The following is a 25,826-nucleotide window of genomic DNA, read 5'->3' as shown; positions in this document are numbered from 1 at the left end:
CTTCCTCCCAAGTCTGAGCCTGTAGCCCACATCTCTTTGCTGTGTTTAGGAACTGCCCATCCATTTTCCCACTGCACACCTCTATTCGGAGGTCCCATAGGATCGCAAACTCAGTGTCTAAAATTGAACTTATCCACCCTTCTTCCCAGCTCCCACAACAGGCTCCTTCCCTTGTATTTCTCTCTCATAAATGACTCTAAGTTTCCCTTCCTTCCTCACCTCCTTTACAGTCAATCTATCCAGTTTTGTCATCTACCTGTTTACACTGTGTTAAATCAGCACACCTGCTCTAACTGCCCTTCTCCTTCCATAACTGTCCACTGCAACCCCTTCCATCAGGCTGCAAATATCTCACTGGCATTGCCATCACCTCGCTCTGCCTCCAATCCATTCTCTACACTCTGTGCACGTATGATGGTCTCTTCACTGGCTCTCTATTGCCCTTGGGGATAAAATCTTAACTCTCACTGATCTGTCTTTTTCTCTAGACTGTGAGTTCTTTGAGAGAAGGGATGTAGTCCAATTCATCATTAAATATTCATTGAATCATTGGTTGAGTGAATGAAAGTGCCTACACTGGTTCTATTCAATGGCAAAGCAAGTCTCCTTTTTCTTCTAAAGGTTGAGGGAGGGGGTCGAGGGGGAGGGCAGTCAGGGATGATGATCTCTTGACTCACGTGTTTCAAAGAGGAAAGCAGGAGAGTAACACTCAGCTTCCTATGTTCTGGTTATGTGCCACTAGATATTTTAAAGGGATAAGCTCACTGTATCCCAGCAGACACCCTGTGCATATTACTGTCTTCATTTTTGAGATGATAAACTAAGGTCCAGTAAAGAATATGCCCAAGCTCACAAGTTTAGTCATGAACCAAGCTTAGTAATTGACCAAGTCATCATTCAAACCTTAATCTGACTAACTCCAAAGCTGGGCCTTCTTATGCCCATCAACCATATAAAATTCATTCTAAAACTAAGTCCGATAATCTTGTACATGAACCACATCTGATCCAGGCATCCTGCCCACCCTCCCTCAAATGTCCTTTGCCAATACACTCACTCAGTCCTCTGTTGCACCCATCACAGCCTCCCAACCACAGTCCAGCAGGCTCCAGCAGAGCTCAGAGTTTGCCAGTCTGACTTGGAGATAAGGAGTATCTTATGGAACTTTCCTGATCCAATAATATCCCCTTGGTTTTCCTGGATCAGACAGGGAGTTTTAATTGAAATTAAAATCTTATCTGTAATTGCTTAGTTAGAAGACATATTTTCCTCTTTCACAGGTTCTGATTCTTGGGAAGAATTTAGAGAAGCTAAGTAAAAATAAGCAGGGTGCAAAGAGAGAAGTGGATTTCCTCGCATCAGAGTTTGAAACTTTCAGAACTTTGGATTCAGCTGCTGAGATGAATGGGGCAACTTGAGCACTGTGAGACTGAACACAATTCCTCGAGGAGCACAAGTCTGTGAGTGAGGGAGAGAATAACGGTGGTGTCATATGTTCAGGGAAAACCAGTGTGAGATGGGAGCTATTGTCCAACGCAATGCACTTTAAAATTCGACCACGTGGCTAAGCACTTACTGTGTAACCAGCACTGAATGTACAAATAAATAAGACACAGTTCCTGCTGGTGAGCTCACGGTCCAGTTAAGGAGACAGCCATGAAAACAAATAAGTAACAATGTGTTATGATAATTACGCTGAGTACCTGCAATGGCACAGGAGAGAAAGCAAGGGGGTTGTTTTTGAAGTATAGTTGATTTATAGTATCATGTTAGTTTCAGGTATATACCCCACAACAATTCAGTTATACATACACATGTATATACATTCCTTTTCAGATTCTTTTACCTTATAGGTTACTACAAAATATTAAGTATAGCTCCCTGTGTTATACAGTAGGTCCTTGTTGGTAATGAATTTGTTTTGAGAATCCTAGGGAATTTGGAGTTCAGGATTCGCAGAAGAGGTGACATCTGAGTGGAGCTGTGAAGGACAAATAGGAGTTCATCAGACTGATAAGGAGATAAAAGTGCTTTAGGCAGAGGGAAGAACACATGCAAAGTCATAGAAGCCAAAATGAACAAACAACAAACAAACAAAAGCCCCTGACGTGTGTAGGGTCTGGCGAGGGCTGCCTAAAGACTATGTGAATGTGCATATAGGGTAAGTGTACATCTGTGAAGAATCAGCGTCTTTTTCCATCTTCTAATGACAGATGTGTAGGGTTAATTACCAGCAATGTTCTCCCTTTTGCATTCTTGGTATATTTCCTAAAGATTGAGTCAAGCCTAACTAACTGTGTATATATGAATATATATCGAGGAAAGAATAACACAGGAGGGAGAGGGCCTTGTAAATGTCACAGCACTGTTCATTTTTACATGATATATGAAATAATATAAATTCACTGCTCTCATAAATTTAGAGAGAAATCCAGTTTTAGGGCCTGTTTACAAGGGCTGTTGGACTTTGTGAACAAAGCATTCTCATATGCTCTGGGGGCTTTGTGATAATTGCATTATTAGGTTCTTATGGAATGGATTTGGTCGTCTAGGTCCTTGGTGGGTTGGGATATGCAAGAGAACTTTGAAACCAGCTTGTGTGATTTGCCTGGGATGTCAGTCAGCACTGTCTGTGGTAGCCCCTGGAGAAAGTTGGCAGTGTCCTGCTGCATATCTCATTTCTAACAAGCTAGTTCTCCTGCATGAGGCTTTCTCCGAGCCCCAGGATAATATGGAGATGCCAGTGGATTGATTCTACTCGATTTTGCCGGCTCTTCCTGAGCTTAAAAGGATGCCAAGCTCAACATTGGCTGCTGCTTTAGGAGGTGAGCTCTTTGTGTGATGAAAAGTTCCCTGAGTTGGAGTTCAGAAGACTGAAATCTTTTCCCAGTTTTGCACATACGAGCTAGTGAGTTGGACACACAGAATTTTGGTTGTTAGTGTATGTTTTCTGCTACAAAAACATATCTGTGTTTGTAGCAGAAATTGAGAACTGCCACCTATTCTCCCCTCTTTCCTTGGAATTACCACCTTGAAGACTGTACTCCCAGTTCCCTTCAGTCCAGAGCAGCCAGCGAGATATAAGCAAAAGTTGTCAGGTGGGGCTTTAAGAGTTGATAAAACCACCATTTCCCACATCTCTCCATTCTTCGTATTTCCTGCTTGGAATCATAACCTGATGGTTGGCGCTCCAAGTGGCCATCTTGGATGATGAAGCAAGCTTGATGATGGAAACCATGCACTAAAGACAGAGGAGAAGAAAGAAAGAGCCTGCATTCCCGATGACATTGAAAGCCTGCATTCCAGCCATGGACTGCCTACTTCTGCACTTCATATTATACAAAAGAAAAGTTTAACTCCCTAAATCTTGTTTAAGGCTGTGTTATTTGGGTTTTCTGTTATATGCAGTTGAAAACAATTCCTCATGGGAAACAGTTTAGTATTCTCTTCTACCACATATGTTTCCTTCAAACAGCAGGGAACACAGCTGCCAGCAATTCCAGAGAAAATAGACAATAATTGTTCAGAGCTTGGGTTCAGGAATCAGACTGCCTCAGGCAGCATCCTGGCTCTACTGCTTACAAGGTCATGACCTTGAGCAAATTCCTTAACTATCTTGTGCCTCCGTTTCCTCTTTTTATAATAAGGACAAAAACAGTACTTACCTTTATAGGGTGATTGTGAAGATCAAGCTAAAAGAGATAACCCATGTAGAGTGTTTTGAGTATGTCCAGCATCTAATAATCACTCAACACATATTAGTTATCACTATTGTTTCTTTAAGTGTTTGTTTTATTTTAGCTCTTTGAACCTAGAAGACACCAGCAGAGAACTCCCAGGGAAGGGCTGGGGTTGTTCCAGCTTGGGTGAAGGTCCATGTGGCCAGCAAGATGGGACACTAGGATTGGCCTAGCCTGGGTCACCCACCTTGGTGGCAGTATTGGCGGGAGAGGGGGTCAATCGAGTATGGTATCAGAAAGGGGCAAGGAGCTGAGTGCTGGTAAACAAACACCAAAGCTTCCATACGCCCCTAATTGGCCTCTTGAGGATATTGAGAGAATACCTGTTTGCCAAAATCCTTGAAATTTTTTTGTGTCAGTGATATACGGAGTTGCTATCATCAGCATTCCCATCAGTCTGCGAGGCCTTTTTTCTTTCCTATCAGACTTACACCAAATTTGGATCTCACCTTTCTTTCAGTGCTGGGGCAGCTCCTGAAAGGCCCTGAAAAGCTAAAACCCTGGACGCCCCCCCTCCCCTCCCACCACTACACTGGTGATAAAAACAACATGTGATGCAGAGACAAGACAGCAACATCCATTACCGAGCTAGTCACTTGCAGGGGGAAAAAAGCATCTACTGCCAGCAAAGGGTCTATGTGTATATTAATCATGTCTTCCTATTTTCTGTATTCTGATGATTTGACATCTTGGGGCCTTGCTGGCCCTGGAGGGATTGCCCTTCCAGGGTTAGCTAATTCCTAGAGATAGCACCCACTTTCCCAGGGGTGTGCCTTTCAGATGCAAACCAATCATTGCAAAGTCCACCCTCTCCCCCAACCACCTTCTCTACTGGATTCTCACACTCTGGGCCACTATTTACCCTCCCTGATCACTCCAAGGCCAGATACCAGACAACCAGGGACAGCCCCTATGCCCCAGAACTCGCTGAATTTATTCAAACTAGCCTAAGCCTGCTTACCCTTCCCACAAAAACCACATACCCTAAGGCTCTTGCCCACGTTTTCCCCTGACTCCTTCTGCCTCCTCACCAACCCTGGTTCTTCCCCACATGGCCCTGTGTGGTGTCTCATGCCTCCTGTTTCTAGGAATCTGTGAGGATAAGAAACTTCTTTCTTCGTGACCGTCATTTTCATGTTATCATGTCTTACCATACCTGATTAAAACAAATTCTGGCTACCCTTTAAAAAATGTGTGTGTGCGTGTGTGTAAGCACACACTAGTGTGCAGTGTTTAAGAGAGAGGGACACAGACTGACTTTGTTTTTTTTTGCGGTACGCGGGCCTCTCACTGTTGTGGCCTCTCCCGTTGCGGAGCACAGGCTCCGGATGCACAGGCTCAGTGGCCATGGCTCACGGGCCCAGCCACTCCGCGGCATGTGGGATCTTCCCGGACCGGGGCACGAACCCGTGTCCCCTGCATCAGCAGGCGGACTCTCAACCACTGCGCCACCAGGGAAGCCCCAGACTGACATTTTTTATCTCTAATTTTCTCACAGACTTGCATAACAGACACCAGGCTTTCCTGATGCTCATGGCCCTGTTTTCCAGGTGTTTATCAGCCCTTACTCCAGGGCCTGGACGTTACTTCTCCAAGAACTATCTCTCTAATAAATCATGACATTGGCTTCTCATTTTATTTTATCAGATTAACTCTCCTGGGAATATATTTTGTGTCCAAAGGAGATAATATTGAAAGTGTTCAGTAAGTCAATTTTGTTGTTATATCTTTTTTTTTTTGTTTTTTTTTTTGTTATATCTTAACACCTGAAAAGTTTCTCAGAGTCTGTGGCTCTTTCTGGTGATTTTAGCATCTTAAAAGAGAACTCTACCAGGCGTGTCTGAAAGTGCAAGCTGAAGGTTATGACCAGCTGTTAATTATGAGGAGGTTGGCAGAGGGATGGCACTTCTGGGGAAAAATGAAGCTGAGCTTTCATCAAATCCAAAAGACTCTGGCACTGGTTTTGTTTCAAGTACAGGACTGAAGGAGAAATGTTTGAAATGAGACACTGTTTACCCTTTAAAGAAAAAAAATAATGATACAATTTATATAAGTGCTCATGTCTCCAAGCTCTTTTCTCAGTCCTCACAGACCCACCAGGTTTTTGACGCCACAAATGTCCCCATCACTGTTACCAGAAGTTCTGGGAGAATAGGATTGGCTCTAATAAGGTTCTCCTGAGATGAAATTGTCTCCCAGGTTTCTGGGAAGCCTGGCTCCATGATCATATCACCCATATGGTTCTCTGGTGAAATTTTCCACATGATGGTCGGAGGCAAATGTCAAAGTTCAACATAGCTGAAGTGCTGAAAGAACAAGGAAGCTGTCATTTCCTCCTGCCATAGCCACAGCTTAGAGCTCTAGATCTAACTAGATTCCCACTGAATCAGAAACATCTGGACTTCAACCAGCCTTCCAGGTGATTCTTGTGCACATTGAAGTTTGAGAACCACTGCACTGAGCCATACTTTGTCTCCTTGTTTTCCTTTTCCCAAGCACAGGGTTTGAAGCTAGATGAGCTGGAACACCACTTTCTGATTAGGTGACCATGGTCAAGTGGATGTCTTTGAGTTTCTATGTATTTATCAGGACAGTGGGAATAATAATTATATTTCAGGGGTGTCGCTGGGATTAAGTGAGTTCACGTATGTAGGACACTTAGTACTGCACCTGGTAAAGAGAAAACATTCAATAAACACTTGCTATGACTATTACTACTACTATTATCATTTTCTGTCTCTTGGCCACGCCAATGACAAACACAGCCAGCAGAACGAGGAAGAGCAAGAATATTTTCCAGCTCTGCGAACTTGGGCAAGTTATGCAGACTCTGGGCCTCGGGTTCCTTCTCTACTAAAGAGATACCAGCACTTGCCTCATTGGATTGTTGCGAGGGTTTAATGAGTTAGTATGAGTAAAGCATCTTAGGACAGTACCTGGCGTGCAGTAAGTGCTCCATTAAACATTAGCAATGGTGAGGGTGGTACACGAACCCATTTGTCTACTTAGTTTTGCAGCTCTGACATGACTGTCAGGAAAGTGGCGGAAATAAGTGAGATTCTTGGATAAACAGCATGCTCCACGTGAGGACTTCCCTGCCCCACTGAGCAGAGTGAGCCATTCCTTCCTCTTTGCCGAGGCATCCATCCTGTTACTTCTCACACTGCCTTCTCTCCTCGTGTCTAGTGTTACGTCCCTGGTGCAAATTGGGTGTTCAATAAATGTCTGTTAATAAAAGCCTGTTTGATCTCCAATTGTAGTGTATCCATGTCACCTATGGGAGAAGAATAATGACCTCCCAAAGAGGTCTACCTTCCCATCCCTGGGGCCCATGAAGATGTTAGGTTACATGTTGTGGGGAAAGTGGGAGTTAGGCTTGCAGATGGAATTATGGCTGCTAATCATCCGAAAATAGGGAGATTATAGTATTTCCATAGAATACAAAAATATAGGTAAGAGAATAGATCTTCAAAGTTCTCATTATAAGAACGAAATTGTAACAAGGTGAGATGATGGATGTTAACTAACTGTGATGATCATTTCACTATTTATATCTGTCTATCTCAAATCATTACGTTGTACGACTTAAACTAATACAGTATTCTCAGTGAATTATATCTTAATGAAATGTCAAATGTATCTCAGTGAAACTGGGAAAAATAAAATTTTAAAAATTGCCAAGAAAAAAGATTAAAAATAAAATAGGGAAATTAGCCTGGGTTATCTGGGTGGGCCTAAGGTAATCACAAGTGTAAATGTGGAAGAGGGAATCAGAAGACAGAACCAGAGAGATGCTCAGTGAGAAGGACTTGCCTTACTGTTGCTGGTTTTGAAGGTGGAGGAAGGGTCCATAAGCCAAGGAATGCATGTCTAGAGACTGGAAAAGGCAAGAACACCGATTTTCCCCTAGAGCCTCAGGAGGAATACAACCCTGCTGACACCTTGATTTTAGCCCAGTGAGGCCCATTTTGGAATTCTGACCTCTGGGACTATAAGATATTAAATTCGTGTTGTTTTAAGCCACTAAGTTTGTGGTAATTTGTTAACAGCTGCAGTAGGAAACTACTCCATCATCCTTGGCTCTGTTATTACAACTAGTTTAGAACTGGCTCTTTTAAAAATTATTTAGCCTAACCACTTGTACTTGCCCTTCTTATTAGCAATAGCACCTCTAACCATGGTGCTGGGGCACTGAGAAGAATTTTCCACTGTAGAGTCATCATCTGAGAAAACCCATAGACATAAAAGTCTTCAACTCAAGGTCTAGGGCACGTCCAGCTTCTCAGGATATGGTACTGGAGTGCTCACAGGTGAGGCCAGGACCCTTGTGTATCCTTTGAACTCAGCCTCTGGTTGCTCACCAGGGAAGGTGTGAAAGAGCAGCAGACGGGCGGAGGGTTAATCCAACAGGCCTCTGTGCTGGGGGCACCTCCTCCTCCAGCATCTGTCTGCATTCTGTTGGGCAGGACCCCTTCAAAGGGGATCCGGTCTCTCCTTTGTGCCAGCTTGAGGGAGAGCCAAATGTGGCTCTGTCAGCATGTGGGAGATCAAAGGGCTACCACCCCCAGCCCCAGCCGAGCTTCAGAGAACAGAGCCACATGGAATACCTTGCTCCCCCCAGAAGGGTTCTGGGGACCATCTCCTGACGCACACTCTTTCCCCCTGGCCCCTCAGAATTTGAGAGAGACCTTGACCACTCCTATAGGTTGAGGTTCATTTAAAAAAAACAGACATATCCAAACATGTTTATAAAAATCGTAGTATATTGTAAATGTTTACATTTAATATATTAGCACTTTTTTTTTTTTTTTTGCGGTACGCGGGCCTCTCACTGTTGTGGCCTCTCCCGTTGCGGAGCACAGGCTCCGGACGCGCAGGCTCAGTGGCCATGGCTCACGGGCCCAGCCGCGGGCATGTGGGATCTTCCCCGACCGGGGCACGAACCTGCGTCCCCTGCATCGGCAGGCGGACTCTCAACCACTGCGCCACCAGGGAAGCCCTATATTAGCACTTTTAACACATGAAGAAACAATGCAATGTAATGATGTTATTCATAAGAAATTCAGAATTTATTAAAATATTAATTCACATTAATTCATAATATATTAGAGGCACTGTAAACAGCTAGTGGGGTATACATGAAATGGATGTAACGAATAACGCCTTTGAATCTTCCCAGTCATCTTGGTGACTCTATGAATTCCATGCTTTGGAGATAAAGTTGAGTGTACATTTGAGGCCTCAGCCGAGTAGGCCTACCGCCCCATACCCTCTCTGCATCTGCCTTGCCATCCACCTATCCTCACCGCCTGAAATGGTATCAAACATTCCTGTCTCCACTGGGAGTGACAGCAAGTAATTTAGCAAAGACCTTTTTTTTTGGCCGTGCCATGTGGCATCTTAGTTCCCCGACCAGGGATCAAGCCTCTGCCCCCTGCACTGGAAGCGTGGAGTCTTAACCAGTGAACTACCAGGGAAGTCCAGCAACAACCTTTTATGATGAGCTATCAGGGGCTATGAGAAGCATACCACTCCCAGGAAAAAGGGATCTAGTCCTGAGATGGTTATACAGCCTACATGGATGCAAATTCCAAACATATATTCTCTCCAACTGGTCATTAATTTCAGGAAACAGCTTGTACTAGCAACCTAGGCTTGGAAAAACATAACTCTCAGGCAGAATTTATGAAGTTTTTAAGGGTAGTGTTCGATCCTGCAGGGAGGCTAAATGCCAGAGAACTCTCCTGTACCAGGGAAGGAGAACGTTCATCCCGTCTTTTATGTCCCACTATTTTAGGAAAATCTAAGCTCAAGGAGGTGGGTGGCATCTCTTAGCTCCAATGACCCAAGTGAAGCCAAGCATCTATAACAGAGCTGTGGTCTCTAGTTAAGGCTAACACAAATGCATAGAAGTCATCTGTGCTTCCCTAAATGGACTAACATGAAATTGAGAAGTCTCTCCTCTGTCCCCAACCACCGTGCCGTTTCCTGTGGCTCAATATTTTTATTAACATGGGGAAACAAGTAGTAATACCAGAAAATGATATATCTCAGCATTGACTACACTATCTGGTCTAAAATGTTTATGACTTTCTTTTCTACTTGCATAAACTGTAGAAAACCACTTTCACTATGCAGAATTATTTCTGCACAAGAGAACTGAACAGCTACTTTTTTATTGTTAATAGAGAGGAAGTTAGGCATACATGAAACCCAAATTCCAAGTCTAATGAACCTATAGCAATGGTCTGAAATGAATTTCCTCCCTTCCTTCTTTCCTTCCTTCCTTCCTCCTCCCTTCCTCCCTCCCTTCCTCCCTCTCTTTCTTCCTCCCTTTCTTTCCTGCCTTTTTCCTTCATTAGTGGTAAGTCTCAGGTCATGCTTATAGTCTAAGCCTCCTTAAGTCATTCATGGTTACCAGATCATAAAGTGGGAAGTACGGATGTGTAGGCAGGAGTACTTTAGAATCAACAGGAGAGCTTTAGAAATACTGATTCCTGGTTTCCACCTCCAGAGATTCTTACATAATCGTAAGAATTTGTTGAGGGAGTGGCTTGGGTACTAGGACTTATAAAAGCTCCATAAGTGATCCCAACATAAAGCCAAAATTGAGAACTACCGACTTAAGTGAAATCAATGCTAAATTAGTCAAACCGTTGATTTGTTTCCCCGTCGGCAAAACTGAATAAATAAAATGATAGTGTTGGGGGGTTTGAATAGACACGACCACTGGCCGATTCTAGCCCACTGCAAAGAGTGTGACGTCAACTCCTTGGCGCACTGCCAGCAGATATTTTTGGCCCAGTTCCTGCGTCATCAACAGGATTCTGTCCTTGACATCTGGAACACCCATCTGCGAGGCAAGCAAATAGTTTTGAAATGAAGTTAGGTCTCTTGACCAATTAAAGACGTGTGTTTGACAGCAACCCTGTGAAATTCATTAGCTGTCTGGCTAGTTTCCAGCAGGTATGAATTCCTAGTGATCCTGGGTTACTGATTGTTGGGTGATCAGTTTGGAAGCTGGAAGGTAATGTGGCGTGCGTTCCAGCTGGGGATGGTTTCATTAGGATGAGAGAGTAGGTGACCAACCACCTGTGAGCAATTACTGGCAGTGCCTCTGCATGAAGCAGAACCCAGGCCTGATTCTCTACCCTTTGTTCCAATCTGAATGTGGCACACCTCTCCCATTTCAGAGCTATACTGTTGTGCTCTCAGTTATTACAGTACCATAGAGTTTTACCTGTAACAGGGAGGCTTCTGGACATTGCAAATGCAATGTGCTTTCCATTACAGCAGGGTTTCTCAACCTCAGTGCTATTGACATTTTGCAAGGCTTATTTTTGTTTTCAAGTGTTGTCCTGTGTATTATAGGATGTTTAGCAGCACCCTGGCCTCTTCCCACCAGATGCCGGGAGCATTCCTCTGCTTGTGACAACAAAAGATGTTTCCAGATGTTGTCAAATGATCCCCAGGAGGTGGGGACTGGACAGTAAAATTGTCTCGATTGAGAACCAGTGAGAGGTTCCCCAGATTTCATAATATAAGAAAAATAAGATTTCCAACACAAAGGCAAAATCATGAGCATAAAACCGTTTCCTAAATGTCATTCAGTACAAATGAACCGTCCTTTAGCTGTCATACAGAACAGGTTTGATTTTTTTAGTCATCTTTGTACGCTCGCTGGTGCTCAGCACAAAGCTCTATTCACATAGTAGGTCCTCAATAATATTCATTTTTTAAAGTTGTAGTTGATTTACAGTGTTTCGCGCGTACAGCCAAGTGATTCAGTTATGTATACATATGTATGTATATATTATATATATATTAGATTCTTTTCCATCATAGGTTATTATAAGATATTGAATATAGTTCCCTGTGCTATACAGTAGGTCCCTGTTGTTTACCTCTTTTATATATCGTAGTGTACATCTGTTAATCCCAAATTCCCAATTTATCCTCCCCCTTTTCCCTTTGGTAACCATAAGTTGGTTTTCTATGTCTGTGAATCTATTTCTGTTTTGTAAATAAGTTCATTTGTATCATTTTTTTAGATTCCACACGTAAGTGATATCATATGATATTTGTCTTTCTCTGTCTGACTTACTTCACTTAGTGTGATAATCTCTAGGTCCAACCATGTTGCTGCAAATGGCATTATTTCATTCTTTTTTTATAGAATAATGTTCATTGAATGAGTAAAATATCTAGTCTTTCCCCACTTCTGTCTGTGTGGTCTGGGTGGGTCTCCTGGGAATTGACTTGTGGCCTGGCCCAGGTCAATCAGACTTTCTCATTTCTCTGGACATAATAGGTCCTGAAGCCAGTTTTATCAAAGTGAATCACAGGGCTCATTGGAATGTTGGGACAAACACACTCAGCTCAACTTTTTTTTTTTTCTCGTGATGGTTTTGAACCTGGAAGGATGTAGTCCCCCAGAAATTCTGGAAGCCAACTTGATGTTATAAGTGAGAATCACTCAAGAGAGATGGAGCAGAGCTGAGGGATAAAAAGGAAGAAGTCAGACCCTGAAGCTATTATTTGTGACTAGATCCAGTGGTATTTCTAGCCACATCCACAACTACATGACTTTTCAATTGCTTGAGCCAGTATGTTCCCTCTGGTTTATTTATTTCCATTTTTATTACTTTTTGCCTAGGCCAGTTTGAGTTGGGCCTTCAGTCATTTGAGATCAGAAAGAGTCCTCCTTTAGACGCTGCTCTACTCAAGAGCTGGCCTGCTGTGTGTGTAACATGACCTGATACACACAATGCAGATGCTGGCTCAGGACTACATAATCCTGGTATTGATGAGATCTTAGAAGTAATGGTCTGGCCATCACCTGATGCAAGGGTCTCTCTACCACATTCCTTGTCAGAAGAACACTGGGCTATTGCTTGAATATGTGGGGATGTTCAGAACTTGCCCATCTGCCCATTTCTTTGTTAAGTCAGCTCAGGCTGTTGGAGAATTCCTATTTATATTAAGTCACACCTGCTTCTAAGAAGCTTCCATCCTAGAATCAAGGTCTGTAGCTAAATAGAAAAAAAAATTTTTTTTTTTCTTACAATGAAGACAAATGCTGTGTCTTGTCTTTGTCAATTCTTCTCCATCTTGGCCATTCTCAAGAGCTCCCAGCCTCTTCTGAAAGGTCATGTTCCAAATCTCTGTAACTGTAAAGAGGAGAGACTTTGGAATGAAACACACCTGAGGCTGTAACTCATCTTCATAGCTTCATAGCTTTTTAGCTGTGACTTTAGAAACTTTACCTATAGTTCTCTAGTGTTTGTGTTTTTGTCTGTCACATGGGGACCACTAGCTCTCTTATGGGGTTGTGGTGAACATTCCATGCGATGATGCTTATTAAGTGTTTTTTAGCTCTTCATTCCGAGCTAAAAACCTGAATTTAGCTCTTCATTCAGAGCTAAAAACCTGACATAAATTATCATTATCTTTCTCATCTTGTTGCTATTCTTGGGACACAACTTTAGGATATTCACTTAAAATATGGTCTCCAAAATTCAACACAGTATGCCAGATGGGATCTGACCATCCTAATATTTTGACATCTCTGCTTGGTTTATTTAAGGCTTCTCATTTGCTTTAGTCATCCAAACTGGCATGGGTGGTCCTAACAGTCACATTGTCAGGGTCATAGAGAGTGCAGATGACTTGCAGTCACTTTTCTTGCCATGCTGTTGATTGAAATCCACATCATCAGAACTGTGATCTTTGCCCAGAGACCATCAACACTGAGGTCCAGCGTCTCAGCTCCTGGCTGCCCCAAATCAAGGTTGCATCTAAGTGCAGGTCAATAGGGCTGTTTTCCTTTCCATAGCGTAGCTTGCTGGCCTGAGGAAAGAGGATGCTGATGTTTCCATTGGCAGATTGTAGCTCCCAAAGAATGAAGCAAACCCGATTGTATGATAGGGGGACATCCAGGAAAATAAGCATAGGACAGGGCTCTGTGGCCACATGGGGACTGTCAAGGCTTAAAACAAGCTCTTTCATGTCCAGCCAATGTTCGTAATATGTGAAAGAAGTTTTTTAAAGTCTGTTGATGGGTTGCACTTTGCCCTATGAGAAGAACGTTTCCTTACTTTTCCAAGATAGCACATATATCCCTTCCACAGTCAACAACAACAACAAAATTTAGTACCTATCATACGCTAGACATTCTTAGAATAGTAATAGTAGAAGAAGAAGTAATAAAAGCTACCACTTCTTGGGCAATTACCACTGTAGTTCATATTATTCTCCCCATTTTACAGATCAGGCAATGAGGCTTAGAGAAGGTAAGTCACTTACCCAAGGTCATGTAGCTTAAGAAGCAGGATCAGGATTCCAGTTTGGGTCGTCTGACCCCAGAATGCGGCAGTTAACCGCACACTCCCTCATCGCTCTGCCGTGGTAGTCATGTGACGTGATGGAGGCGTTAGCTAATGCCATGGTTGTAATCATTTTGCAATATACAAGTGTATCAAATCAACACATTGTATACCTTAAATTTACACAATGTTAAGTCAATTATATCTCAATAAAGCTGGGGGAAAAAGTTACCTGGACAAAGGACCCTCAACAGCGATTCCTCCTTCCAGACTCAGTCCAAGACTAAGGTCTGTCTCGTATGTCCTCGGTTCTGGGAATTCCTCGAAATTCTGTTTTCTAACCCAAACTCCCTAACTATACATTGCTCATTCCCCATTGAGGGCTTTCTCTTCGGGTTCCAGCCTTGCTCTCTGCCCATTCCCACTGGTTTCATTCTTAATATCTTCCCTTGCTATTTGCTCCTGCCCCAGGTAGGATAGGAACATCAGTTCCCTTTTATTCTGCCGGACCTTCTTTCTTTGCCTATACCTTAACTGCCGCCTACAAACACGCAGGGATAGTCCAAGGCCAGCTGCATCTCCTGCACCTCCAGGCAGGAAAAGCCCGAATCTAGGGGTGAAGTCACCAAGCACATAATCACCGATCTCCACAGGCTTTGCGCCATGATGCAGCATCACCAGGGTTTATTATTTTTACATCCTGAGAAGGGAAGCTAGTAGGGTTAGAAAGGGAGACAGATGCATGTGAGGGTTACAGGAAAGAAAAGAGAGGGAGGAAGACTGGAAGTAGAAAAAAAGGAGAAAAGGGGAAGAGAGAAGTTGAGACTGGTTTAAGTGACCTCAGGGGCATGTTGCAACAGTTTGGTGGTATTTGTGAATAATTAACAATTTGTTATGGTAGCAACAAAAGGACAGGTCTGCAGGTGCTGCTTGGTTATTTGCTGCAGAGGGAATATTGAAATATCAGTTACTATGAGCAGAAGAAAAACAGCATGTGAAGAGAAAGTCCCAGGTTGTGACAAAGCGTGGGTTTTTCCAGCTCTCCAGCTTAAATTTCTCTGCAGGGGAAGTCCAGTCCCCCTGAAAACTTGTAATAATAATAAAGTGATTGGAAGATGTATTTGAATTTCCCGTCAATTAAAACGTTCCTTAGTCCAAAGTACTAAGAGTTGAGGCTAAGGGAGCTATATTTTCTTGCTGAGTGCTTTTGGTGGTGGTGGTATTAAACCGTATTGTATTCTTCTTCAACTGCAGTTGACCGAATCAAGGGTTTCTTGAGTACTGCAGTGTCCCTGACATGGTTGAGGCAGGATGGAGGATACAGAAGGAGAAGGTATGATTTATGCCAAGAGGGGCTCAGCATCCACAGGGGAAATTTGGAAGACAAGACCAGATTTCCTCCCCCTTAAACAATAGGGAAAAAAATTCCCCGAAACACAATGTAGTATTTTTTTAACATCTTTATTGGAGTATAATTGCTTTACAATGGTGTGTTAGTTTCTCCCTTATAACAAAGTGAATCAGTTATACTACATATGTCCCCATATCTCTTCCCTCTTGCATCTCCCTCCCTCCCATCCTCCCTCTCCCACCCCTCCAGGTGGTCACAAAGCACGGAGCTGATCTCCCTGTGCTATGCAGCTGCTTCCCACTAGCTATCTACCTTACGTTTGGTAGTGTATATATGTCCATGCCACTCTCTCACTTTGTCACAGCATACCTTTCCCCCTCCCCATATCTTCAAGTCCATTCTCTAGTAGGTCTGCGTCTTTATTCCCATCTTGCCCCTAGGTCCTTCATGACCTTTTTTTTCTTTTTTCTTAGATTCCATATATATGTGTTAGCATACAGTATTTGTTTTTCTCTTTCTGACTTACTTCACTCTGTAGGACAGACTCTAGGTCCATCCGCCTCACTACAAATAACTCAATTTCGTTTCTTTTTATGGCTGAGTAATATTCCATTGTATATATGTGCCACATCTTCTTTATCCATTCATCCGATGATGGACACTTAGGTTGTTTCCATCTCTGGGCTATTGTAAATAGAGCTGCAATGAACATTGTGGTACATGACTCTTTTTGAATTATGGTTTTCTCAGGGTATATGCCCAGTAGTGGGATTGCTGGGTCATATGGTAGTTCTATTTGTAGTTTTTTAAGAAACCTCCATACTGTTCTCCATAGTGACTGTATCAATTTACATTCCCACCAACAGTGCAAGAGGGTTCCCTTTTCTCCACACCCTCTCCAGCATTTATACAACAAAGTATTAAATGAGATAGTACTCACTCTTTTTGTAGTTCCAAGCACAAACTTCATTCATTTCCTCAGGGATGTGTTCTCTGGCCTCTAAAAGTAGATCAAGCCACTTGTTTTCATAGTACCTCATAGATTTCCTTTATAGCACTGATCATAGTTTGTAATCATATATATTTATATATTGCATTATATTTTAATAATGTAAATTACACCCCTTTTAAAATGAGATTTGGTGTGAATTCATGCTTGAATGGTGATTATTGATGCCCAAATTAATGTATGGCAAGCTTTATACAGTATTGATGCTTTAAAATGGGTTTTGGCATTTTAAAATAATCTTTTGTTAAAGATCCCCTCCAGGAATTATTTAATAGAGATACCTAGGGTGTGACTGTTGAAGTTAAGATTTCAGCTAGGAGCAGAACTTTATATAAGATACAAACCCTCTACAACCTTGCTCTGAATCCTGAGACAGTATCATAAGGAATTTTTTAAATCTGCAAATTTAATTAATTTTGGCCAAGAGAATTTGACTTTGAGTGCCTCCTGCCCCCTTCCTGCTTTGATCTCATGCCACCAACTCATCTGCTGCCAATGGTTCTGTCATGTGTCATGTTTGATCCAGTTGGGGGAGGCATATTGATATTATGTTTTAGCTACAATGAAATAAAATTGTTGCTATATTCCCTCAGGGGATAATTTTAAAGGAATTAACGTCCAACTATTCTTTGTCACCTACCTTTGGGTTCAATAATTGAAAACAATAATTTAAAAACTTATGTTCACCCCAACCAAATAACCACAATCTGCTCCTGCTATATGGCTCTATAATTGAGTTAGTTCGAAGAAATACAATAAAATACATTCCATAGTGTTGTTTTTGTATTTTACTGTAATAAGCCATTCCATGTGGTGAATGAACCACATATATGTGAAGTCTTTATTTTCTTCAGTTTAATAGTTATGTTGCAAAGGTTTTGGAACATACTATATTTTTGTTGATTTTTAGCACTTCATTGTAATCGTTTATGAAACCACCCCTAGTAATTATATTTTGGTTAAAAGATTCAGCAGATATTAATGTTTTCCTAAGGAAGGTATTAATGATCATTTAAGCAATTACTTTGAAAATTAATTGTGTGGGTGGGCAAATTAGGACAAGGATGGGCAAATTACTAAAGATTCATGGTCACAGCCAAATTTAGTTTGTTTGAAGGTAAATAAGAATTCAGGCAGGCCTTCTGAGCGTGAAGTAACATACATCAGTGTGGTAATAATGGAAGCATCACTTGTAATCCTCAAAGTCATTAAGTTAAAAAAAAAATATATATATATATATATTCAAGTGTAGTAGTGTATCCTAATGTTTACATTTCTCATGGGGTCTTTGGGACATTCAGCGAGCCATTTGGGCTCTATCGCCATGAAGACCCCTTAGGCATCCTGGAAAATTATTGAAGAGATAGCACTGGAAATTTGGAATTAATACTCTGAAACAAAGAGAGATAATCCCTGCTCCAACTTTTGAGGAAGAGTCTTGGAGGTTTAAGGAATCCAAGAATATGAGAGTTACACATAGGCTCTTTGTGAGGTTGGTTCCTGGTCTGTGGGGAAAAGGACTTAGTGGGGCCATAAAGCAGTCTCTGGCCAAGTTCCCTAAGAACCTATCTCAAGGTGGGAGGTCGGAAAAACTGAGATTATTAACATTTTTAGAGCCAGTGATGGATACATTCACTAGTTAGTATGTTCATGAGCAGATCAGCCTATAACTGTAGCCTGATTCTTCACCAAAATATCACCCACCCCAGTGTTATTTCCTATGATTCTCCTCCTTAAATCTCCCAAACAAGCCATCTTCTCACCATTCCCAGAACGTTTCTACAAAATGACACACATTAACTCAGAAATGAGGATAACTGAGGGTTTGGGAGAAGGTAGTGGTAAAGGTTGACAATGGTGACAGCCAGTGTTGATTGGGAGACAGGGTTGGTGTGGCAGTATGTCAGTAGGTGCCTGACAGTAAGTGCACGGACCCTGGAACCCGACTGCTGTGACTTTGAGGCGTGGCTCTGACATCTACTAGCTTGATAACCTCAGGCAAGTTATTTGTCTCTCAGTTTCCTCATTTATAAAACCGGGGCAATAATAGCACCTACCTTGGAGGGTTGTTTTATTTGTAAAGCACTTAGAACAGGCACATAGGTTGCACTATATACTTTTATTTTAAATAATTTGAGCAGGTTATACATGCACTTTGGTTATAGAAAGAAATCATGAAAAGTCTAACAGAGTATTCTACCAGCTATATTGACAATGACTTGAAGACAGAAGAGACAAGAAGGCATGAGAACAAGTCAGCAGTGGGAATCCCCAAACATGACATATTAGGGCTTATATAAATTACAGTGGCAGCTTCAGAAAGGAAAAGATCTGCTGAGCTTCATGAAAAAACAGTAAGCAAAACATGATGATAGATTGGTTGGGGGGGGATGAATTTGGAAATAAACTATCCTAAGCTTGTAATCTTGAGGGATTAGAAAGATGACGGTGCTGTTGACAACAATGGAGAAATTTGGAAAGAGATGCCTGTTTCTGCAGGAAAGACAGGAAGCTTAAGCCACATCAATGTAGAAGAAACAAATGGACCATGGGAGTTAAACTTACCATGGCCTGTTCATTTGACAGATGGGCTGCAGCTGAATCAATTGTGATGCTTCATTAGGATGTCTGATGTGTCTGTGATGTCCCATGCCACGGTCTGGTGGTTTTGCCACCTATAAACACACCCTCCATTCTGCGCTTAGGTTGGGTTTGTTTTTGGGATCCTGCTTCATCATAGAGGCGTGTCATGTGGTCATATTACATCTTGGAAAACAGAAAGATGTACTGAGATATATATATATATATATATATATAAAATATATATATATAATATATATATATATAATATATATATATATATACTTCAAAGCCCTAAATCTTTTTTTTTAACATCTTTATTGGGGTATAATTGCTTTACAATGGTGTGTTAGTTTCTGCTTTATAACAAAGTGAATCAGTTATACATATACATATGTTCCCATATCTCTTCCCTCTTGCGTCTCCCTCCCTCCCACCCTCCCTATCCCACCCCTCCAGGCAGTCACAAAGCACCGAGCTGATATCCCTGTGCAAAGCCCTAAGTCTTAAGCAAGTATAATTTACTTAATTCCTGCCCAAAAGGATTGCAAGACTATATCCTACCATATATATATATATATATATATATATATATATATATATATATATCTCCAAAGTTTAAGTCAATATGTGCTTGCATTAGAAAACAGAACTTGGCTGAAAGAAAGATGATGATGGTTTCATTTTTATTTGTATCTTCTTATCATGAGAGATACTTTCAGCCAACACTTACATAGTGATTGCCAGAGATTGTTCTAAGCTCTTTATACACGCTAAGTCATTTAATCATCACAGTCACGCTATGAGGTAGGTAACATTACTGTCCTCATAATAAGGAAGAGGAAATAAAGGTGCAGTGGAGGCTGGTGCTCTTAGGTTGGTTTCAGCAGAATTCTGAGATGAGGGTTTATGTGCGAGCGATTTATCAAGGAAGGGCTTGCTCTCAGGGGTGACCAAAGGGGAATAGGGGAGCAGAGGGGGGAAGAGGAGAAAGCCAAACAAGGGTCCAATGGAGACAAAGTCCTGTGGATAGAAGTATTATCCTCATCCTGCAGGGGAGCTCCGGGGTGGATGTTCCAGCTCAAAGTCACCCCAATCCAAGGCAGGGGAGCCGGGCTTTCATACTCCCATGCCAGAAAGTCAGTAGTTAAGGGCTGCCTGCCCTAGGCGGGATGTACCTCTGGTTCTCTGCACCCGTCAGCAAAGTGGCTTCAGTTGGTCTAAGGCGTCCTGCACAGAAGAACTGCAGATTCTGCCTGTTGGAGGCCAAAGTACAGCAAAGGTGGGAAATTGGGGCAGAGGTAGGAGTTGGGAGGCCCCAGAAGAATTGGGAGGGGAGGGGACCTGGAGGATGACCCTGTTAGCCTTACCAGTGTCTATCACATAGCTGAAGGGGATCCATCAGCAGACTGATTTTTTTTGGGGGGGGCGGGGGCTGTTATTTTAATTCATCAATTTGACTCATCCTTGGCTATGTAGATAGATCTAAGATATGTAAATCTACGTCTGTGTAACACACATACACCCCCCCCACACACACACATATATACACACGAGAAATGCAAAGTTGATGCAGCCCAGATGTTACATGTCAGATATCGTAAACTGGTGACTCATGAGTTGAATGCAATCTACAGACATTCTTGGTTTGGCCCTGTCTGAGTCTTTGGGTTGAATTAATAGCCAGTATTTTAGAAGTTGGGAGATTTCAATGAAAACTCCTGATTCCTGACCTCTCCTGACATTCTTACCTCACATAATTGACTGGAGGAGGGTAGTAGATGCTGCTTCTTGAATCAGGGCATGTGCTGTCCAATTTGTCACGTTCTTTACCACCCCTGGTTATAACTCCAGCCCTCACCTCTCTTGCATGTCATCTCTGTGGCTCCTAAGGATATTTAAACATGCGACTCCTGTTATAAGAAATTTCTTGACCATGACAACCTTCACTAGTTTCTTGAGATGAACTACTCCTATCAGGTTCTCATAACTTCTTTCCTGTTCCTACTTGGAGGTTTTGACTATTGTGCACCCTTTCAGAGGAAGTATAGTATTAGGTTAATTCAGTCAATGTAGTCAGCAACCAGACCAGGTGGCTGTTTAATAACCTGGGTTGGCTTCTTCCTCATTGAAATTAACACAGCAATCGACAAACTATTCCTTTGCTCATCCTGCTAAAACTTCTATGCGCAGGAAACACAAACTCTTAAGAACACACCAAATTGATAGGTAGTCAGTTTCTAATTATTTCTTGCTCAGTTCAAGATGTCCTAATAAATCTCTCAGCAGCTTCCAATATGTTTATTTTCTATGTCAAAGGAAACAGATATGAAAATGAAATCCTGAGCTGGATGGGAGTTGAAGTAAATTATAGTAATTTTCTGTTCAAACAAATAATTATATTGTTTCAACAAATAACCATCATTTTCCCTCATTTAAACCTTTGCTTTTAGGATTCCAATGAAAACATATATTAATGGGTCAAATCTTAAAACTGATGGCCTGGGAAAATCCTTAAGTTCTAAATACCACCCTACCCCTTCCCTTCTCATTTTAAATTTTAGGAGTGTTCTCTTGGACATTTTTTTGTAATCAACTCAGTGTAAAACGATCAGACTCCATAATGAAGATGAAGTTAAAAGATCTTCATAAAGATCTTTTAACTTTTTTTTTCAGAAAGTTTAATCCTGGTTATAGGTCAGATGAAGCAAAAATGTCTGCTTTCTTTGATTGCTTTTTAAGCTATAATTAAAGAAGTTGAGATTATGCTTTTTAAAATGAACCAGGGTATAGGTAATGACCCTTTCACCAGTAAAAACGCTCTTATAACATTTATTAAACAAATCGTGATTCCCCTAGATGAATAAGGAAAGTTACATTTCCCCCCAAATATTTTTTTTTTTTTTTTTTTTTTTTTTTTTGGTACGTGGGCCTCTCACCACTGTGGCCTCTCCCGTTGCGAAGCACAGGCTCCGGACGCACAGGCTCAGCGGCCATGGCCCACGGGCCCAGCCGCTCCAAGGCATGTGGGATCCTCCCGGACCGGGGCACGAACCCACGTCCCCTGCATCGGCAGGCGGACTCTCAACCACTGCGCCACCAGGGAAGCCCCTCCCCCCAAATATTTTAACCTGTTCATATAAATTCACTTTTTAGTGCATAGTTATTATTAAATTTTATTCAAAATAAGTTGACTTTATAGTACTTTAACTATGAGACCTCAAACATTTTAAAAAACCTTTGGAAAGGTTGAAATTGGGTTAGAAGTCTGAATTGGGGCCACAGTTATCTCCAAATAAATCCTTTTAGAAACCCAAATGAAAGCAAATGTTCTCTCCCATAAGCTATCTGTACTCCCCGCAGTTATTCTTTTTATAATTTCTTTACTATTTATCTGGCCTCCTGGGTTTTTTGTTTGTTTGTTGTCTTTGCTATTAAATGGACAAACTTAAAATTAGATGCTTGGGATCTGCCTGCAGTGTAAAATATACTGGAGGAAAAAACTCTAACTTTGGGGGGTGATATATATATATATATGTTTTTTCTTTTTGTTTGGAAACAGAGAAAAAGGTTAGTTGTTTGTTACTTTCCAATGACCGTTTTTGCTAGGGAGTTGGATTTTTGTAATTTGTGGTTTTAGAGGCTAGGGTAGCACAAATTTAGAGAGACTACTCAATTCCTGGGATCGAGATCAGATCATGCTTTTCTCCCCTCCCCTTCCCCCAAATAAGGAGAGGCCTTAGTTTTTTAAGGAACCTCCATACTGTTCTCTATAGTGGTTGTATCAATTTGCATTCCCACCAACAGTGCAAGAGTGTTCCCTATTCTCCACACCCTCTCCAGCATTTATTGTTTCTAGATTTTTTTATCATGGCCATTCTGACCGGTGTGAGATTACCATACGACCCAGCAATCCCACTACTGGACATAGACCCTGAGAAAACCATAATTCAAAAAGAGTCATGTACCAAAATGTTCATTGCAGCTCTATTTACAATAGCCAGGACATGGAAGCAACCTAAGTGTCCATCGACAGATGAATGGATAAAGAAGATGTGGCACATTTATACAATGGAATATTACTGAGTCATAAAAAGAAATGAAATTGAGTTATTTGTAGTGAAGTGGATGGACCTACAGTCTGTCATACAGAGTGAAGTAAGTCAGAAAGAGAAAAACAAATACCGTATGCTAACACATATATATGGAATCTAAGAAAAAAAAAAAAGGCCATGAAGAACCTAGGGGCAAGATGGGAATAAAGATGCAGACCTACTAGAGAATGGACTTGAGGATTTGGGGAGGGGGAAGGGTAAGCTGTGACGAAGTGAGAGAGTGGCATGGACATATATACACTACCAAACGTAAAATAGATAGCTAGTGGGAAGCAGCCGCATAGCAGAGGGAGATCAGCTCGGTGCTTTGTGACCACCTAGAGGGGTGGGATAGGGAGGATGGGAGGGAGGGAGACGCAAGAGGGAAGAGATATGGGAACATATGTATATGTATAACTGATTCAGTTTGTTATAAGGGAGAAACTAACACACCATTGTAGAGCAATTATACTCCAATAAAGATGTTAAAAAAAAAAAAGGAGAGACCTTCTTATCTACCTTTGGAGGACACATCTTTCAGTGTCCTCTGAAGCTGGGAAGGCAGTGCTGTGAATGCAGAGAGATTTGCAGGAGAAAGAGGTCTGAGATGGAAGAAATCTTTTGGTTTTGTCCTGGTCTGTCCCTCACGAGGCATGTCATCTTGGGAAAATCGTTTCCCCATTTGTGAAATGAGATTGATAATCATTGCTCTGCTTTGCTTGCAGGGTTATTGCAGAAGGAACAAATGAAATGTTATATAAAAAAGCCTTCCACTGAAGGATTTCCATTGCTATGGTTTCTCTTGACCTATATGGGTACATAAATATTTTACTTTTTAGTATATATAACAACGGAGAGTATTTCATTGCATAGAATGTCATTACGTTTTTGTGCAATAGATGTCAGTAGAGCTCTACGGTCAACTGGTATCACTGCTTGGTTAGGATGATCTGTTCTTGGAAAATTTTCAAAGCAAACTCATTGTGCTTTTGCTTTCTTGCAACTTTTTACCAAATGGCCATGAATTCATGTGTCCTTGCCCCATACCCACCCTCATATCCGTCTTACTAGAATTCTGCTTTCAGCACAATTTTCTGCCTTATTGGAGCTTTCCTCCTCTTCATTTTTCTGGAGGGATTTCTACAAAATTATTGTTTTTCAAGAGCTCCTTTAGCAGAAAATGTGAAAACCAAGAGAAAACCTGCTACATAGTAAATTCACAAAAACAATTTAGAATAGTTATTGCAGACAGATTTAGTGCTTTTAAAATTAAATGTCACCAAAAAATCCTGTTTGCATTTACTTTTTCCTCACTATCCTCCCCCCTATTTTAGGTTTCATTCTAATTGAGAAATGAAGCAGATATACCAGAGGGCGCTTTGCCTTACTCAGAAATGCTTAGCAGACAAACCCTCTGTTTTTCAAAAATGCTGACTCTCTCTATAGAAAAGAAAAATAAACCTTTTGAAAATGTAGTTATTCTTGCTTCCTCGAAATAGCTACAAAGCTCAAGTTAAAGCATATGGTTTTAGGGCCATTGCCCATTCTTTGGGGAGAATTATGCTCTTTCCAAAAGTACAGAACCAGTTGTGAAGCGGGGCCGTGTTTTAGCTGGCTTCCTCCGCCACAGAAGATTTCACTAGTTTAATTACGTTTTTGATTTTCAATTTGAAAATCATTTACAAGTGTAAAAATTAAGGAAGTGCAGGAAGTGTTCAGGATTTTTCTTTTCATCTAAGAAGAAAGTGCACTCAGTGTTCAGTGTCTGAAATTTCCCAAGATCTCTGTGTTACATTCAAATATAGGAATTTAAAAAGTTAAATTGCTTTGAAGTGAGACATGCCATTCATTTTCAAATATCACTTTAAAAAATATTAATATCTACTCATATAAGGCAACCCAACAGCGTTGTATTCCATTCTGTACAATTGCTGTTAGTTGGAATGAGAATTATTCAACCATTTTTACTGGATGTCTAGTATTAAATAGGCACTACCTCATATATATGTGCTAAATGCTGAAGATAAATGGTGAGAAAACCCAGCCCTCTTGGAGCTTACAGTCTAGTGGAAAATACAAGTATTAATCAAATAACCATACAAACAAATGGAAAACTGCAAATCTGACACCCTCCCATGTATCCGTTCCACTTCCCTGCTTTATCTGTTTTTAAAATACTTATCATCCTGTGACATTTATCTTTATTTGTTTGTTTATTGTCTGTTTCCCATCCTAAAATGGTAGCTCCATAAGAGAGACATTGTCTGCCCTGTTCAGTGATATAGCTCTAGCACCTTGTACAGAACTTGACACATGGTAGGTGCTCAATAAATATTCCTTGGATGAATACATTAATAGAGTACTGTCAGAAGTATTCAGTGTTCAGAGATCCCTTATTAAAAGAAGTTGATCTCATCAGGGAGGTCAAGAAAGGCTTCCTCGCCAAAGTGATGCTTGAGCTAAAAAGAAAAGTAGGCATTGATTAGGCTGAGAAAGGATGGAAGATCATTCAAGGCAATATGTGCAAAGACCCTGTGGCAAGAGGGAGTGTGAAAAAGGACAGAAAGAAGGCCTGAAGGACAGAGGAGGAGAGACCAAGTGAAACTGGATTGCAAGATGAAAGAGGAAGGGAAGGGGGAGGCCAGACCATGTAGGACCTCGTAGGTTGAATTAAGAAGTCAAGAAGTTATCCTTATTCTAAAAATAATGAAAAATCATTTGAGTATT

General features: G+C 41.4%; 1 protein-coding gene across 1 annotated transcript in view; it reads left to right on the top strand.

The window, feature by feature from the left end:
- The window catches only part of SPATA18 (spermatogenesis associated 18), a 107,280-nt gene extending 105,862 nt beyond the window's left edge, over window positions 1–1,418 (top strand). Inside the window, exon 14 of the mRNA XM_065877243.1 lies at window positions 1,281–1,418. Coding sequence (XP_065733315.1) covers window positions 1,281–1,418 — 138 coding nt within the window. The remainder of the gene's footprint in view (window positions 1–1,280) is intronic.
- The last annotated feature ends 24,408 nt before the right edge of the window (window positions 1,419–25,826 follow it).

The sequence above is a fragment of the Phocoena phocoena genome, chromosome 5 (assembly GCF_963924675.1).
Source record: "Phocoena phocoena chromosome 5, mPhoPho1.1, whole genome shotgun sequence".
NCBI lineage: Eukaryota > Metazoa > Chordata > Mammalia > Artiodactyla > Phocoenidae > Phocoena > Phocoena phocoena.
Note: the sequence above shows the minus strand (reverse complement) of the source record. Positions and strands in the feature narration are given on the sequence as shown.